The sequence below is a fragment of the Symphodus melops genome, assembly GCF_947650265.1.
Source record: "Symphodus melops genome assembly, chromosome: 1".
NCBI lineage: Eukaryota > Metazoa > Chordata > Actinopteri > Labriformes > Labridae > Symphodus > Symphodus melops.
The window spans coordinates 43,409,899-43,426,647 of NC_136691.1; the positions used below are offsets into that span (position 1 = coordinate 43,409,899).

At 40.2% G+C, this 16,749-nt stretch overlaps 2 protein-coding genes across 2 annotated transcripts in view; one reads left to right on the forward strand and one right to left on the reverse strand.

Moving 5' to 3' along the window:
* The window catches only part of LOC306830737 (gelsolin-like), a 12,243-nt gene extending 6,160 nt beyond the window's left edge, over positions 1–6,083 (reverse strand). Inside the window, exons 1-5 of the mRNA XM_079354386.1 lie at positions 6,010–6,083; positions 5,357–5,447; positions 1,076–1,275; positions 445–599; positions 158–319 (exon numbers count right to left, since the gene is read on the reverse strand). Coding sequence (XP_079210512.1) covers positions 158–319; positions 445–599; positions 1,076–1,268 — 510 coding nt within the window. The 5' untranslated portion in view covers positions 1,269–1,275; positions 5,357–5,447; positions 6,010–6,083. The remainder of the gene's footprint in view (positions 1–157; positions 320–444; positions 600–1,075; positions 1,276–5,356; positions 5,448–6,009) is intronic.
* A 68-nt stretch (positions 6,084–6,151) lies between these two features.
* Positions 6,152–16,252, forward strand: LOC306830742 (FHF complex subunit HOOK-interacting protein 2B-like). The gene is made up of 18 exons (XM_079354398.1): positions 6,152–6,281; positions 7,162–7,240; positions 7,345–7,430; positions 7,879–7,962; positions 8,073–8,177; positions 9,000–9,119; positions 9,222–9,411; positions 10,114–10,309; positions 11,071–11,182; positions 11,970–12,046; positions 12,162–12,318; positions 12,424–12,593; positions 12,989–13,129; positions 13,736–13,826; positions 13,914–14,057; positions 14,167–14,307; positions 14,477–14,577; positions 14,673–16,252. The coding sequence occupies exons 1-18, from the start codon at positions 6,231–6,233 to the stop codon at positions 14,773–14,775; spliced, it is 2,148 nt and encodes a 715-aa protein (XP_079210524.1). The 5' UTR covers positions 6,152–6,230; the 3' UTR covers positions 14,776–16,252.
* Positions 16,253–16,749: the final 497 nt, after the last annotated feature.

The window sequence follows — 16,749 nt, forward strand, 5'->3', positions numbered from 1 at the left end:
CACCTCTTTGTCTGCCAGTCACACCTCCTCATCTGTTTTTCTCTTGTCTGGTCTCACCTATGCACTTCCTCACTCTTTAACCCGTCTCATCACTCAGTCTATTCCTTTCAGCCCAAACCTTTATCACCCGTGTGCTTCACCCCTTCCCCTTCCTCACCTCTCCCAGGTCCAGTATAAAACTGTCCCCCTGGTTGAAACTCTCCCAGCTGATAGGAACCTCTGTTGCTCTGACAATGCGTCGACCTTTTACTTTCAGCAGCCTCTGAACATCTACTTCATTGGTCACCACATGATTGAACCCTGATGCCACGCCCCCATTCTGTGTGAGAAGAGGTGTTTAACATTTAATAAAAGTTAACATAAGGACAAGAACACACAGAAGCACAAATTCAAATGTAAGAAAAGATTCCTGTAATGCACTAAGCAATGAGCTCCTGTTGTTACCATGTACTTGAGTCCTTTCTTGAAGTACCCAGTGAAGGTACTGGACTCATGGTCCTGAACTTCGCGATACTGGACCGGCAACCCATGTAGATAGTCATCCATCTGAACTGTAAAGATGACTGCCGCACCACTCTCATCCTGTGAGCACTCTGAGCCTGAGAGACCAATCAGAAAGTATAAACATGGTTTCATCACAATCAGCAATGACGAACTACAAACTTTTAAAACAACTAAGACTATCAGTAATATTTTGTGGTAAGAGTCAAAGCAATCAATTCAAAGAGTGTATATGTGACTGCTTGGATCCCTTAGGGTTCAACTCTGAGGCCACTTCTGTTGGAAGGATAAAGACTATATTCATAATAAAATAGTACACCCAAAAAAGAGTGAGAAATGGATTATTACAATTAGTCATTATTAATTCTTTATTCTGGTATATTTAGTAAATTATATATTGCAGCAACAGTACATGATGTATTGCTGTGCCTTGACAGACGTGCAGGTTTAAGTGCAGGTGTAGTTGCAGTGCTGTATGATGTTTTACAGAAGGTGAATTATGCAGTGGTACTGTATAATGCATTGAAGAAATAGTTCATTAAGTCTAACAGTAACAATGCAAGTAATTCAACACCTTGCCAGTAGTGCAGATCGTACTGCATGGCTCCGCTGCGGTTCTTCATAGTATGAAGAACAAGGTAAGCATCTCCGGTGAAGAACCCTCCATGGAGATTCTCAGGAACAGGAACAAGCTCCATGTTCTCCACCCGCCACACCTGAAGTCCAGCCTTCTGACCTGCACGCTCAAACTCTTGGTGGTACACCATGATGTCACTTGAAGAGGGGCAGAGCCACAAAAAAACTCAATACATCAAATGAAACAGATGGATTTTGACCCTGATGTCTATGTTGCATCATGGTGTGTGATAATACACAAATATTTCACAAAATACTGTTCAACTGTAGGGCTGGGCAATAAATCAAACTGTAATTTCAACAATGATTATGGCTTTTCACAATCATGAAAATAAGATAATTGAAAGTAAACTGTTACTGTGCCACATGCAGTGTTGTGCTGCAAGAGTACATCACCCATTAAAGTATTTTTATCTATGCATTTATTATTATTGTCTTTTTTGTTCTTGTTGTAAAGACAGGTTAACAGGGAAACAAGCAACGAGAGACAGTTTGATGAGTGAGACAATTATGTTGACAGAGACACAGACAGGTGGATACAGTACAGGTTGACATAGGGATTGACAGCCTGAAACAGAGACAGACAGGCCTTAATGAACAACAGAGCATCACCACTACCTCAAAGTTGTTATCTTATGTATTCATTTACCAGTCACACTGTACTTTTAAGAATAGACTTAAAACATTAATTGTTCATAAAGCTTATACTGTAGTTAGGGAACTGGCATCTTGATCTCATATTACTGCTAGTCACTATCTTTAAATCTTAGTTACTAACCACGAGGAATTTAATGATTCACTCAACTCACGATGTAATTCACAATACTGGGTTCACGATACGATTCTGTCACAATTTCTTTTGAGAGGACCGGGAGATAATTGGAGCTTGTCATTGTGGTATCGACTAAATCATGTTGGTTGTACTTTTTAAGTAGTTCTCTGTCTTGTTGCAACTGCCATGATAACACTGCTTTTTATAAACAACCTCCTCTGCTCTACAGCTGCTGATGCTCATGATATTACTGCCATCCATTTTTCAGAGAATCGTTTCAAACCTTGAGAACTTTGAAATCGATTTTTAACTGCTTCACGATTAATCTTTACATCCCTACTAACAACATCTTTTCCTGCATGCTCATGAGCCGCCATGTCTCGTTGGATCCTCAGGATTGTAGTCTACCTTATCAGATACCAGAATTTCCCCTCAGGGATGAATAAAGTATATAAAAATTAGATTAAAAGATCATGAATTGGCGGTATACAAATAAAGGTTGATTGAATTTACTTCAATAATAATAATAATTAAAACCGCAAGCGGTGATGAAGGGACCGAAGCACCCCGCGCATGTCGGCGCGTGTCGCGACCGCGAGAGTGCGACCGCGGGAGTGCAGCCGCGACACGAGGCCAAGCAGCAGGCCTGACAGTCATCGAAGGTTAAAAAATTGGAGTGAGCCAAGACATCAAAGTTTGATGGTATGCCGTGGCCACGCCCTTTGACGAAATAACGTGCGGAGCACAACGAGAGATCTTCAACATGTCTAGAACACACAGGCATTGACGTTGTCTCAATCGGATAAATGCTTTTATAGGAGTTCGTTCAAAAAGGTAAACTGTGAACCGTGAATTTCAGCCATTCAAAAAAAAAATGGCGGACGTCCTTTTTGGTTTTGACCATGGGTGTAAGAGGATTTTATGTAGCTCCTGACATGCCCAATGAGCATAAAAAATCTCATGCCTGTAGGACAAAGAAACCTCTAGGGGGAGGCCATTTTTAAGATTTTACGGGGGCGCCACTGAGTCATTTAGCCACGCCCACTTATTATAGCAACATGACAAGTTTAATTTTTCTACTGGGATCATGTGTGTTATGGTTGATGACTCTACGCCTATATTAAGCACTGTAACAAACTACTTCCTGTTTGTGACGAACATCACGTCCGTATGACCACGCCCTTTGACGAAATAACGTGCGGAGCACAACGAGAGATCTTCAACATGTCAAGATCACACAGACACTGACTTTTTGTAAATCGGATAAACGCTTTTATAGGAGTTCGTTCAAATAGCTAACCTGTGAAACGTGGATTTGAACCACTCAAAAAAAAGTATGGCGGACTTCGTGTTTAGTTTTGACTATGAGTGTAAGAGGATTTTTTGTAGGTCCTGACATTATGAATGTGCAAAAAAATTGTCATGCATGTAAAAGAATAAAACCTCTATGGGGAGGCCTTTCAGAAAGGTAAAATAGGGGTGAGCCGAGACATCAATGTTTGATGGTACGCCATGGCCACGCCCTTAAACGAAGTAACGTGCAGAGCACAACGAGAGATCTTCAACATGTCTAGAATACACTGACACTGAGTTTACGATGATCGGATAAACGCTGTTGGAGGAGTTCGTTCAAATAGCTAACCTGTGAACCGCGACTTTCGGCCAATTTTATTGCATTCAAAAAAATATGGCGGACTTCCCGTTTGGTTATGACTATGGGTGTAAGAGGATTTTATGTAGCTCCTGACATGCCCAATGAGCATAAAAAAAAATTTGTATGTAGGACAAAAAAACCTTAATGGGGAGGCCTTTTGGAAAACTTCAAGGGGGCGCCACTGAGTCGTGTAGCCACGCCCACTTTTTATACCAACTTGTGTAGTTTTATTTTTCCACTGGGATCATGTGTCTGATGTTTGGTGAGTGTATGACTATATAAAGACCCATAATAAACTACTTCCTGTTTGTGACGAACAACGCGTCCGTACGACCACGCCCTTTGAGGAAATAACGTGCAGAGCAAAACGAGAGATCTTCAACATGTCGAGAACACACTGACATTCTCATTGTGTCAATCGGATAATTGCTTTTGGAGGAGTTCCTGTTTGGTTTTGACTATGGGCGTAAGAGGATTTTATGTGAGATCTCGCATGCTTAATGTGCATAAAAATTGTCGTGCACGTACGATGAAAAAACCTCAATGGGGAGGCCCTTTTGAAAATTTGAAGGTGGCGCCACTGAGTCATTTCGCGAATTTTTTTTACGAAATGACGAGAATATCAAATTTTTCGCCAGACCCGATGACATTGGAGATTTTGATGAGTTTTCATTCACGTTCAAGCCGTCAAAAGTGGCGTCAAACTGACGGACCGAAAAAGAAAAGAAAAAAAATAATCATTTGAAAAACAAGAGGGTCCTTCGCACTGGTCAGTGCTTCGGTCCCTAATTATTATTATTATTCACAAGCTGGGCTAATTGGAACAATACAGAGAAGAATATGCCAGATGTCTGTAGAGGAAGCGGAAGGGTGAAACAAGCTGATCTGTTCTTCTCGTTATTGCTCCAATTTAACAGTGACTAGCAAAAAAAGATGTGATAAAATGCAAATTTTGTGGGTGGATCTATCTATGGAAGTTGGCAGAAAATATTCTGTGTTTAAGGACCAAACAGTTCTGGAGACTTTTTAAAAAGGAACTATTCAATAGGGAGTTCCCTGAGAACTACACAGAGGACTTCTTTCTGCATTAATAGTCGTGGAGAGTAGAGGAGCTATGAAAGTTCCTCTAAAAAGGTTCTCGGAAAATTAAATAGTTCATACAGTTTCGAATGATGTCAAATGCAGAGGGAAGAGCTAAAGTATTACAATTGGCAGAAAAAACAAACACTGTTGTTATGTAACTTCAGATAACAAACAAGTATAGGCTAGCCTATTTCTTCTATAGGTGCAATAATATGCAGCTTTAGAAGAAAAAAAACAAGTCCATGTCTTTTTTTCATACTCGGATATATTGGAAGTCGACTAATTTTTGTGACGTAATAAATGTCTTCTCTTGTGCACAAGGTAATGTCTATCAATTATAAGACCACGGGGAAAAATGTATTGTCTTATCAAGGTATAAAACATCTGCAGCAGAGAGAAATAGGAAGTGACTCTCCCAGTCGTTCAAAGAAAGATAAGGAAATAGGCTCAGGCATTTTTCAGTGGATTGGAGAATATCTAATGGACTAAAATGATTAATTAACCCATTTAACACGTAAAAAAACGCAATGCCAGATACCATCTCTTAAGTTAACATTAAACAAGCAAAAGAAACCATCATCAGCGATCATTTACAGACTAAAGAAATCAGCTAATAAAGTTGTCGGTGTTGATGGTTTAAAGATAGCAGTCTTACTGTTTTTGATAAACTGGAGGAGTCAGAGACATTTTGTAGATAAAAAGTCACTCACCTTCAGTGATTGTTGGTTGGAAACTGCTGGAGGAAAAGTGTTGCAGCCGAAAGCTGAGTTCCACCTGAGACTCTCACAAATTAAGGTGGGGCTGTGGGGGAGGTGCTACAGGTAACTTTACCTGCCAAAAAAACTTCCTCCGATGTACCAGCTGTCACACCCAGCTGATAGGACAACATAACACGCCTGAACTAAAACACAGCTGAAACTGAAGACCAGAGAGCCTGATCCTGATCAGGTTATGTTCGGGTTTATACCTGTATGAAACTCCGCACACAGATAGATTTCACGATTGAGCTCAGTGAGCAGATCGTTGGGCAAGATTAAGATATTAAATAAATAAATAAACAAGCTATTAAATACAATTATAAAAAGACCACACCTCATCTTAATTTGGACATATAGGCCTACTATCAAAATATTTAAAGGAAACTATCAAATCACTCAACTCAACCAAAAAGAGTTGAGTTTTTAGTTGGCAGTCTAAACTGCGATAGATTTAAATTGATACTTTGTATGTTTTTGCCCTTAAAAAGCAAGACGATCAGAGACAAGTTGTAAGAAGAGGAGAAAAGGCGTTGTGTGTTTGTGTGTTATGTCCACGTTTAAACGTCCTTCTTATTGCGGACTGGACCTCTCCATAGAGACCTTACTCGTTAACGAAGCTCTTAATTCGAAAGTTCCAACCGGATGCTCTGTAATCCAATCGCAAACGTATTATTTTGAAACTCCTCCGGATGTTATTATTGTGTAGTTAACGTCTGACAGCGCTCAGCTGTTAATTCTGTTGTAAACATGTCGCAACAAAATCCCCGGTGAAAAACGGGGTTTACCGGGTCGACGGAGGGTCGTTGTCGGTGGTGTTAGTGGGAGAATGGATACTTTTAACAAGCTAACCAGCATGCTGCTGCAGGCGCTGGAAACGGTAAGTTAACGTTAGCACATTTAGCTCGAGTTAGCTCAGGTAACAAGTAAAAAGTTAGACAAAGTTAGACAGATAGACGGACGGACGGACAGACAGACATACGTACAGCAAAGACAGTACGCTATCTCTTTAAACTCGGGTTTTATTTGATTATGAGAGTAAGGTGACCGCCCTGTAACTGTAGCTCCAGTTTACACAGCTTAGCCAGGTGATGTGACTGTGCGACATGTTTACCTGCAGCAGGCTTGTGTGGACGTGGAGGAATGTGTATCAGGTGTTCAGACAGTGCAGGTCCTGACAGGAGGGGTCCCAATCATGACAAACTTATATTACAGAGGATCGATTTCAAACCTGACCACACTCTAAAAGTGTAGAATCCTGTTTGTCTCTCAGTTTAGTATCAAACTAATCCAAAGCTATGGATCACGGACCTGTATCTCTGATATCAATAACACATGGTGATTATTAAGGATTGTAAGCCATTTAAAGTTAAGGAAAACTAAATGTACTTTTGAGAATAAAATAAATGTAACTGTACAAAAACACTAATATCAACTTTAAAAAAAAATCAATATTCAAGTGTAACAAGTTGAAAGTTGTTGCTTTAATATTCACATCTGTCTCTCTGTTTACCTGTCTATTACTCTCTGGATTTCTATCTCTCTACCTCTTTACCTCTTTGGCCATCTACCTGTCTCTCTCCCTAACTCTCTGTCTCTCTCTTTGACACTGTCTGTCTTTTAATGTGGCTTTATCTCTATGTCTTTCAATCTGTCTGATTGCCTGGCTCTCTTTTTCTTTATTTATCTGCCCAACTGTGAGTCTTTTTAACTCTTTGTCTGTCTTAATACATCTGTCTCTCGATCTGTCTGTATGTCAGAGGGAGCCTACAGTGGATCTGTTGGATTCCTTTGTTGATCACTGGAAATCAATAACCAATTATTACATCATGACAACAGGTAAGGATACAATGTACATTTTTACCTCTTGCCCACTGATCTGAAATGTCTTAAATCTGTGTGTGTGTGTGTGTGTGCGTGTGTGTGTGTGCGCGCGTGTGCAGATGACAGTCGTCCTGTCAAACAGACAGATATCCCGTGGCACCTCAAACAGATGTTGGACATCCTGCTGTATGAGGAGAAGCAATTGGTAACACCCGCTTGAAATGCATACACTCACTTTCATGTTAGTTGTACAGATGCATTCTGACTGCAGTGCATTAAACTTCTGTCTGTTCTGGATTGAAATCAGTGAGTTTCACATAAAGTGGATCTTCATCACAACAACAGAGTCTGAGTAAACACAACCTGAATTGGCTTACAATTACTCCACACCATACTGACAGACATGTGACAGGAGAGACAGACAAACAGGTCCCTCCCTTCACACTGTATCTGCATTTCCAAAATATATCTAAAGGCCAGGGGAAAACATGAGGCTGTAAAGGATTAAGTCAAAGCACATCTTACATACTCCTGAACCTATAACAATTATTGAACCCCAGAGCTGAACATTATCTAGAAACATAGTCATGTGTTGATTGCTGTATTATAATGTGTTTTGTGTATTGATGAATTTATGATGTACTTATTTGTAGGGTGTGGAGCAGACAGGACCTTGTATTGAGTACCTGCTGCAGCACAAACTGTTGGAGACCATGTGCACTCTGGGAAAGGCTCAGGTAACAGTCGACCATGATCAAACAAGAAATAACTGTTTTTAGGTCACATGTATGTTTACCTCTCCTCTTCCTCCTCCTCTCTCACCCTACCTAATCCTGCACCTCCTCAGTATCCTCCTGGTATGGTCCAGCAGGTCTTTGTGTTCTTTACAAAGTTGTTGGCTCAGATGCAGAAGCCTTTGCTGGAGCTGGTCAGCGTCTACAGGCCTGTTCAGGTAAACTTTTTACACAGTCCTGGCATTTTCCTGAATTGTCTTTCACACAGGGGAGACAGTGGGAGATTATCTGTGTCAGACAGGCTTTCACAACAACCCCTCATAAGTTCAGGACCCCTAGGTTTGGAAGCCTGGTTCTAAAAACTGTGACGTAGCTGTAAGAGAGAAAAGAGAAGAGAAACATGAGCACAAACTCAAGCAGGATTAAGCATGGCTTGGGCTGCATTTCAACAAAATCCAGCTCCTTCCTGCGAGTTTGTGTGGGGGTGTGGATGTGTTTAGAACTTCTCTTGAGGGAAACGGTTGCAAAACAGCACTCGCTTCGCTTACTTTCTCACTTTGTGGCTCTACCACAGATGTCTCTCTCTCCTTTGCTTGTAAGAGTATTGGTTTAATAATCTACTTTCAAACATACAAGTCGAGAAGATTGTATCATTTTGATTTATGTGGAATCTAAAAGTTTCAGAATAGAAATTAACAACGGTACTCCCCGACAAGGCTCGGAAATTTACTATTTAACTACTTTTTAGGCTTTTATTGCTATGTAAATCTTTATTCTGTTTTTCTTTTTAGTGTATCATAAATTTGCATTTTAGTATTTACATTTAAATTAACTATATGTTAAGTTAACTATATGACTAATATAAATATATTTTAATTTGTTTCTAAAGTGCTTTGTAACATTGTTGAGAAAAGTCCTTTATTTATGTGTATGTATATACATATATATATATATATATACATATATATATATATATAGAGAGAGAGAGAGAGAGAGAGAGAGAGAGGTTATTATCAATATTAACTCTGCTCCCTCCTCAGAAATTGATCCGTCTCTGTGCTCTTCCTGGTTCCAACACTGAGAAAGAGGAGGCTCAGTTCTTATTAGCCGTCTGTTCCAGAGTCAAACAGGATCCACAAACGCTCAGATATGTTTTGGAGGTAGTAGCGTTAAAAAACTTCTCTGAAACTTCATTATGAAATGTGATCTAACATGAAGTGTTTCTGTAACTTTGTGCTGTAAATGTTCCCTTTTGTGTGCAGCTTTGTGCCTCTGTGAAACCAGCAGAAGAGACGCCAGCCTCCGACCAATCACAGCCCTGCATACAAACCGTCACTCACACAACAGAATCAAGACAACTCAAACCCTCCAGCCAGTCAGAGTCACCTAGCTCCATCCAATCAGAGTTTGGTCTGCTGTCTGTTTTAATGCATCTTACAAAAAGTCAGGCAAGTGAACTGGTTGACTGTGACTAACCTGTACGGCTTCACCTTAAAGTGCACATAGCTAAAAACAACAAAGGAAGAATATAATTTTTTTTTTTAAAAAGTCACTCTAGTTAAGGTGAGGTGGGATATGTATGGTAGGACTTGTTTAGAGGTAGCAGCATGATAAATCAGAATGGATCACAGAAATATTAAATAAATATTTGCACTGTACAAAATGTAAACTATTGCCGAGGTATAAAATAAATATTGCACCATGTGAAATGTAAACTAGACCAGAAATATAAAATATAAATATAACACTGTATGAAATGTAAACTATAGCAGTATATAAAATATAAATGTGTGCACAGTATGAGATGTAAACCATAGCAGAAATATAAATATAGCACAGTATGGAGTAGACTATAGCAGAAATGTACAATATAAGTATTACACGGTATGGAGTAAGTTATTGCAGAAATATAAAAGTATAAATATTGAACAGTATGAAATGTAAACAGTTGATCAACAATCGAAAGTAATAGTTGTAAATTTGATGTAAACAATTATATATATCTGATGTGTGATATGTTTTGTAAAAGCCACACACCTAGATTGCTGAGGAAACAGTAACAAACACAAACGTATGCAAAATCCGTCTTAAATGCAAATGCAGCCTTCATTTTGTTGGTCGTTATCATGTTGCCTTTCATGTCTCCTCAGAGAGCCTCTGTGTGTCTGAAAGCCCATGAGAGTCTGCTGCTGCTGTGCAGCCTGCAGTCTGGATCTTCAGGGGAGATTCTGTGCGATCACACCCAGCTGGGAGAGCTGCTGGCTGGGAGGCTCCAGGAGCTTTATTCCCTGCTGCCTTTGGAGAATCTGGATCCTGGAGAGTTGCGAAGCTGGCCTCAAACAGCATGGAGGTACACAGTCAACACACAATGAAGACATACCAAAATATCAACAAATAGTTTTCCTTTTTATTGTATCTGACTATCAGTTTTAACTTTGGCAATATTGTCTCTATTACAGCAGCGGCAGTAAAGTGAATTGAAATACAACATCATTCACTCATTGTACAGTATCCATAAAAGCCCTGTTAGTATGCAGACATGGGAGGCACATGCTGACGTATCGTTATGATAGAGCTTTTCTGACCATTTTCACACAACTGGAAACACTGTCACTGTGAGCATGGTCAGTCCAACTTCATAAAGCAGGTCACCTGTTATTTTAGGTCTCTAATTTTTCTTCCTTTTTGGTATTTTAAAATGTTACTTGAAGATACTCCATAACCTTCAGAGTCTTCATTTTCTACTCAAACACTGTTTATAATGTTGTGAAATAAAAGCAGAAGATGCTCAGGACAGGACTTCAGTCATTTTAAATATCACAAACTGTGCATGTAAAACGTTTAGTTTCCTCTACAAACACTTCCTCTGTCCTGTTGTGTACTAGCACTGAAGTTCTGTGTTTGTTATTATGTCTGTATCTACATGTTAAATGTTTGCAATGTGTTTGAGCTCTCAGAGCCATAGCTAAAAAAAAAAAAAAAGCAACACAGGCTCCAGTATGTCCCTGATGACATCTTAAATTTACATTTCTCCTCTCTAATCTTTCAGATACAAAAAGCCATTCTGCTGTCGTGTGTCAGTCGTACAGTAATAAATGTCTCTGTGTTCAGTTCTCAGTTCTCAAGCTCGAATCCCAAATCAGCATCTCCTGCTTCTGACCACATGACTAACTTCCTCTCCTGGTTGGACTTCCTGGATCAACTAATGAGAGAAGCCTCTCAGGTGAACACACACCTTCTCACAGTGTGAGATTATGCTGCTGATAATATGGCTTCATGTACTTTAGATTACTTAGATTTATTGAAGTTGCTCACAAGAACAAACCCAAAGCTTTTTCTCACTTGAAGTATGCATGTACTCCACACACTGCAATCATGGCTCAGTTATATTGCCATGTTACTCTAATACTGGGATAGTATAACGCCCCCTTGTGGTCAGATAAGAAAGAAATGGAATAAAATCAAATAAATATGACTCTCATGTCTGTTAACAAAACTGTGAGCTTGGATTTGTTTTATACACTTGAACAGTACGTAACCTGTGCCCAATACAAATCGAAAGATTCCACTAATTGTGATTAAAATCACTAATGACAATGACTGTCACAGTTCAGAAAGACTCAGACCAAACCGTTTTTTTATATTTGTTATTTAGCATATATTTTTAAACTATTGCATGCCTATAGTATTTAAAAACTTATAAATTTCAATTTTGTTATCATCTCATCAGTCATAATCATAGTTGCTGAATTGATTGCCAAAACGTACTTGACATGATCTCGGGTGTCAAAGTTACCTCAGGCCCAATGACCAATACTGTAACAGGATTCCCCCATTGTCCACATAACAGCCATGATACGCATGCACATGTAAACACACTCCATCCATCCCTGCTTTATCGATGCTGCTTATTCAAGGATTGCAGCTGTCATTGTGCGAGAGGCGTGGTACACCCTGTGCTCGTGTGCACACACTCTAACATGTGACTGTGCATATGTGTGTTTTTACAGGCGTTAGCATTGAAGCTTTCTCAGTGTGTTCATCAGCTCTGGTTATTGGAGTTGGTTCAACCTCAGCTGCAGCACACGTGAGTCAACAAATGACATTACTATTTTTGTTGGGAAGGGTTGGAGCTCTTGACAGATGGACAGAATATGAAGGCTGTGTTGTCTGGGATGCTCAGGTGTGCTTGTTTGGTCCAGGTGTGAACAGGTGGTTCTGGTCTCCACCTCCCTGCTCTGTGCTGTCGTCAGACTGGTCCAGTCCTCCTCTCTCCTGGATCAGCTGGTCCACTTCCTGCTGAAGACGCACTCTCTGACTCAGATGCTGCTGCATCGCTGCGACCACATCTCAGACCAGGTGAGTCAAGCTACAGGAGCCCCACAGGGACAAACTACTACTGTAGGTAAGCTGTCTGTGAGAACAAAGGCGCAAAGCAGTCAGAGTGTGTGTCTCTGTCCTCAGATCAGTATGGCGTCACTTTGCCTGATGGAGGAGTTACTACAGAAGCCTCACAGGGACATTTTGGACATTCTGGTGTTGAATTTCCTGCGGTGTCGTAGTTACCTTTCCATACCTGCTACAGGGGCGGAAGACAGGCCACCTGAGAGCAACGAGGCCAACAATGATAGCGAGTGAGTCTTCATACTATGACAGAAGTAAAGGAAATGACATCACTGTGGATATCTCAATAAATCAAACCTCTTGTTCTGAATTTCGGGGCGGGGGGGGGGGGGGGGGGTCTGATGAAGGACAGTTTAGACAAATGTTATTGTCTGTTAAAGTTCACTGCTACACGCAACTCCAACTAGGTTTAGACTGACTTCAGTAAAGATAAGATATATTTTTTTTAAATAGAAATTCTAACAGTCATCTTCAAATTAGACCGAAAACACAATGTTTAAGATTATAAAAGTGAATAAAGTGTGTGTGTGTGTGTGTGTGTGTGTGTGTGTGTGTGTGTGTGCGTGCGCGTGTGTGTGTGTGTGTGTGTGTGTGTGTGTGCGTGCGCGTGTGTGTGTGTGGTCAGTGATCTGGAGGAGGACCCATTCTTTTCCGACAGCTTGATTCCTTCAGACGGTCAGCTGCTCCCTCCTCCTTTCTCCCCCTCAACTTCCTCTGCTCCTCCTTCTCCCACTGGACGGGAATCAGCTGTTGACATCGTCAACAGGTAACACAACGCAAACACACACACACCTGGCTAAACCCATACATGTCAGTGACCTCTTCTTGAAGTCTACTTTAAAACTGATTTGGCTTGTTGTTTCACAGCTGATTGTTTGAGCCAGCAGACGGTAGACGGTTTGTGTGCTCCAGGTTTCTACAGTGTCAGTTTAAGAAATGATTTTCACTCATGCAATCAAAGTGGCTTGGGAGTAGGTATTTTTCATAATGTGTGAGTGGTTTAAGAGAGTCTGCCTCAGTGCTACTTATCTAGCCTATTATTAGAAGTGTGACATAAAACCATGGTAACAAGAATTTCCTGATTTTGCTGGAGAGAGGGGAGTTTGTCCCAAAACTTGCTGTTGTATATATTACCATTTGAGAGTGACCACTGTGTGTGTGTGTGTGTGTGTGTGTGTGTGTGTGTGTGTGTGTGTGTGTGTGTGTGTGTGTGTGTGTGTGTGTGTGTGTGTGTGTGTGTGTGTGTGTGTGTGTGTGTGTGTGTGTGTGTGTGTGTGTGTGTGTGTGTGTGTGTGTGTGTGTGTGTGTGTGTGTGTGTGTGTGTGTGTGTGTGTGTGTGTGTGTGTGTGTGTGTGTGTGTGTGTGTGTGTAGTTTTCTGTGTTTAGTCCCTGTACAGGCTCGATCAGCTCAGCTGCTGCAGGAAGGAGGATACGAATGTTATGTCCATGACGCTCACACACTGGTGAGATACACATACACGCACAAAAATTAAACCCAAAGATAGAGCCAGCAGAGTCCTAATCCAGGCCTTCTTGTTCCCTTCCTTCAGGTGACAGAGTGTCAGTCTCTTTCTCAGTCGTGGGATTGGCCACTCAGTCTTCCTCCCTCCTCCTCTTCAGGTGAAACAGACGATTTCTTTGAAGGTCATCTGCTCAGAGTTCTCTTTGACCGACTGGGCCGCGTTCTGGAGCAGGTACGAGCGTTTGTCTTTCTTTCTGTTCTGGGTGATCCCTCAGTGACTCACCTGTGCACCTGTCTCAGCTGTATCCTTGAAGGACTTGATGATGTCTTTGTGTTTTCAGCCTTACGAGTTGAACTTGCAGTTGACTGCAGTTCTGTCCCGACTGTCAGCCTTCAACCACCCACTGCTGCATGAGTACCTGCTCGATCCCTACATACACTTGTCTCATAACTCTAGGTCGCTCTTCTCTGTCCTCATCAGGGTAAGATGTTTTGAAAGGCATGTAAGTTGTTCACGGTTTTGTGTCAGAGCAGTCCACTATATGCTTTCTGTGTCTTTTATTTTTTAAAAAGACCTCTGATCAGAGAGTTGCTGTTACTATTACATTTATCGAATTACCTGTCTGAGCTATTTGTCTGTCTGTGTTTCAGTTGATGGGAGAGTTGATGCAGAGGATCCAGCAGGTTTCAAACCTGACAGACAGACTTTTGAATGCCAGGAGGCACCTGCTGGGACTGGACCACAACACTGGGTAACTACCTTTGCATGGGCTCGGTGTAATCCAATTTCCATTAAGCTTTTTGTTCACCGGTGTTGTCTTTTGTTTACCTGTATTTGTGTTCTCAGACTGGAGCACCTGACCCTGCTCAAAGGAATCATTGTGCTCGAGGAGTTCTGTAAGGAGCTTGCAGCTATCACTTTCGTCAAAGTGCCTCTTGAGCAGCAATGACTCTGTATGACCAGAACTAACACACCTCACACACCTTGAACAGATGCATGTTTACAGGTACATCCAAACCCTGAAATCATGTAGCAGACGAAGCAGTCACCTAAAAAAGGTACGGAATTATGAACTGGAACAGGTACAGCTGAGTGGACTGAGATTGAAGGAGTCTGCTGATTCACCAGGAAACCCAAAACCTTTTGATCGCCTTCAGATGTTTCACCTGACTTTAACCTTGTGAACCTGATTGAAGCCCTTTTGAGATGCAGCATCAATTGGAACTTCTCATTGTCTCTGCCTTAGTGAACTTTATTCTACGTAAGTTCTCAGTAAGAGGCTGCAAGTGCAGTTTTAGTTATTTATTATTTAAAAAAAATAATAATACGTCAATCATGACAAGTGATGCAAGTAGAATTTTGATTTGATTCAAGCTTTGATTTAAGACCTAGTTATGATTCAGATTCATGAATAAATTCATCGGCGATCCTATACTGAACCCTGTGTTAAAGCCAGAGCCCCTTATGTGTCACATGACCCTCACTGTCCATGATAATGTGACTCTGAATCTTTGCAGTCTGTTACAACTCATTCTGTTTTACAGTTTTATCCCTGGTGGGAAGAGAAGACAATCATTAAAATCCTAAAGATATACAAATGAATTTGACCTCCCTGCTGATGTCACTAAGTTTGTTTTAATAGCAATAACTCATTAATGCCTTTTGAAGCGCCCTTTAATAAAAAGACTGTTCTTCGTTAAGTCCTCTTTAATTTGTGTTGCTGCCTCTGTACAGGTAAGTGGCAAGAAAGTGTAGTTCAGAGTGCCTAATATTCTGACCCAAAACATATTGCTATACCAAAAATAGTATTTAATTAAGGTTATGAAATAAAAATAAATATAGCTCCTTCTGTGACTTTTATTCCATCAATTAAACCCAGAAAAACATTTGTGAGCTCTGTAAACTTTGAAAAAAACATCTCAGAAATGTATTTAGTCTCAAACATCGTAAAGGGGTTCAGGCTGAATGAGTCTGAATAATACTGAGCTGTTGTGTTTGATGTTGGGCTTTACATACAAAAGTGATGTATTTATAATGTTTGCCTGACTGTTATCAGCCTGCTGAAGAGCGACTTCATGTGCCAAAATGCTTTGAATGTGTAACCTGATGGATTTTTAGTTTGAATACAAACTACAATATGTTGCCTTTAAAGGAAAGGTGATCTGAGAATCTGTATTATTCTACTGTTTGAACCCTTCAGTTAGAACATGAACTGAACTGTTTGCTTATGTTTTTAAGAAGTTTCTTACGTGTAACAGTTGTGAACTGTTGCTGTGATGTGTTCTATTTTCTCTTTGTTTTATTTAGTTAATATTTAAAACTGATTCAAGGAAGACAGTTATATTATCAATACAGTTTGATTTGTCCTTTTGATAAACTAAAACTAGAACCAATGCTACTCAATAAATTATACTTTTCATGTCAAACACCTCTCTGAGTATGTGTGGATAAAGGAAGACAAAGGTTGAATGTGATAGCGCTCACTCTCTGTCTTTATTGAGCATGGGGTCCAAATCATCCATTTGGTGATTTAGTATGTATGCAAGGTTTTTTTTGTTGGTTTTTTTTGTTTTTGTTTTTTACATTAAAAAAACGTTTTTCTCCGCTTATTTTTAACATTCAAGGTGTAAAAACACTGACAAATATAATACACTTAGTTATCTACATGTTGGAGTTTTACTGTAAGATCAACTATAAAAAGATACACCATCCACAGCTGTAGTGTGCAGCAGCTGAATTGCAGATGAAGAGAAAAATGCTTGTCTCTTTATATTTTGTTAGTCTCGAATCTTGAGGGTTTACAGATGAGCTTACTTAAAGCTGTTGTGTATTTCATGTCATTAATGTAGTAACGGTGATTATATCAGCTCAGGGACAGGCTCTTTTTAAAGGTAGAAAAAATCGTTTTGTTTTATTGAGATAA

What these genes read in the sequence shown, in the direction of transcription:
- LOC306830742 (XM_079354398.1), top strand. Translation starts at nt 6,231, where the DNA reads ATGGATACTTTTAACAAGCTAACCAGCATGCTGCTGCAGGCGCTGGAA. An exon ending in TGTATGAGGAGAAGCAATTG is followed by an intron (nt 7,431 to 7,878) that starts GTAACACCCGCT and finishes ACTTATTTGTAG; the next exon opens with GGTGTGGAGCAGACAGGACC. An exon ending in GGACTGGACCACAACACTGG is followed by an intron (nt 14,578 to 14,672) that starts GTAACTACCTTT and finishes TTGTGTTCTCAG; the next exon opens with ACTGGAGCACCTGACCCTGC.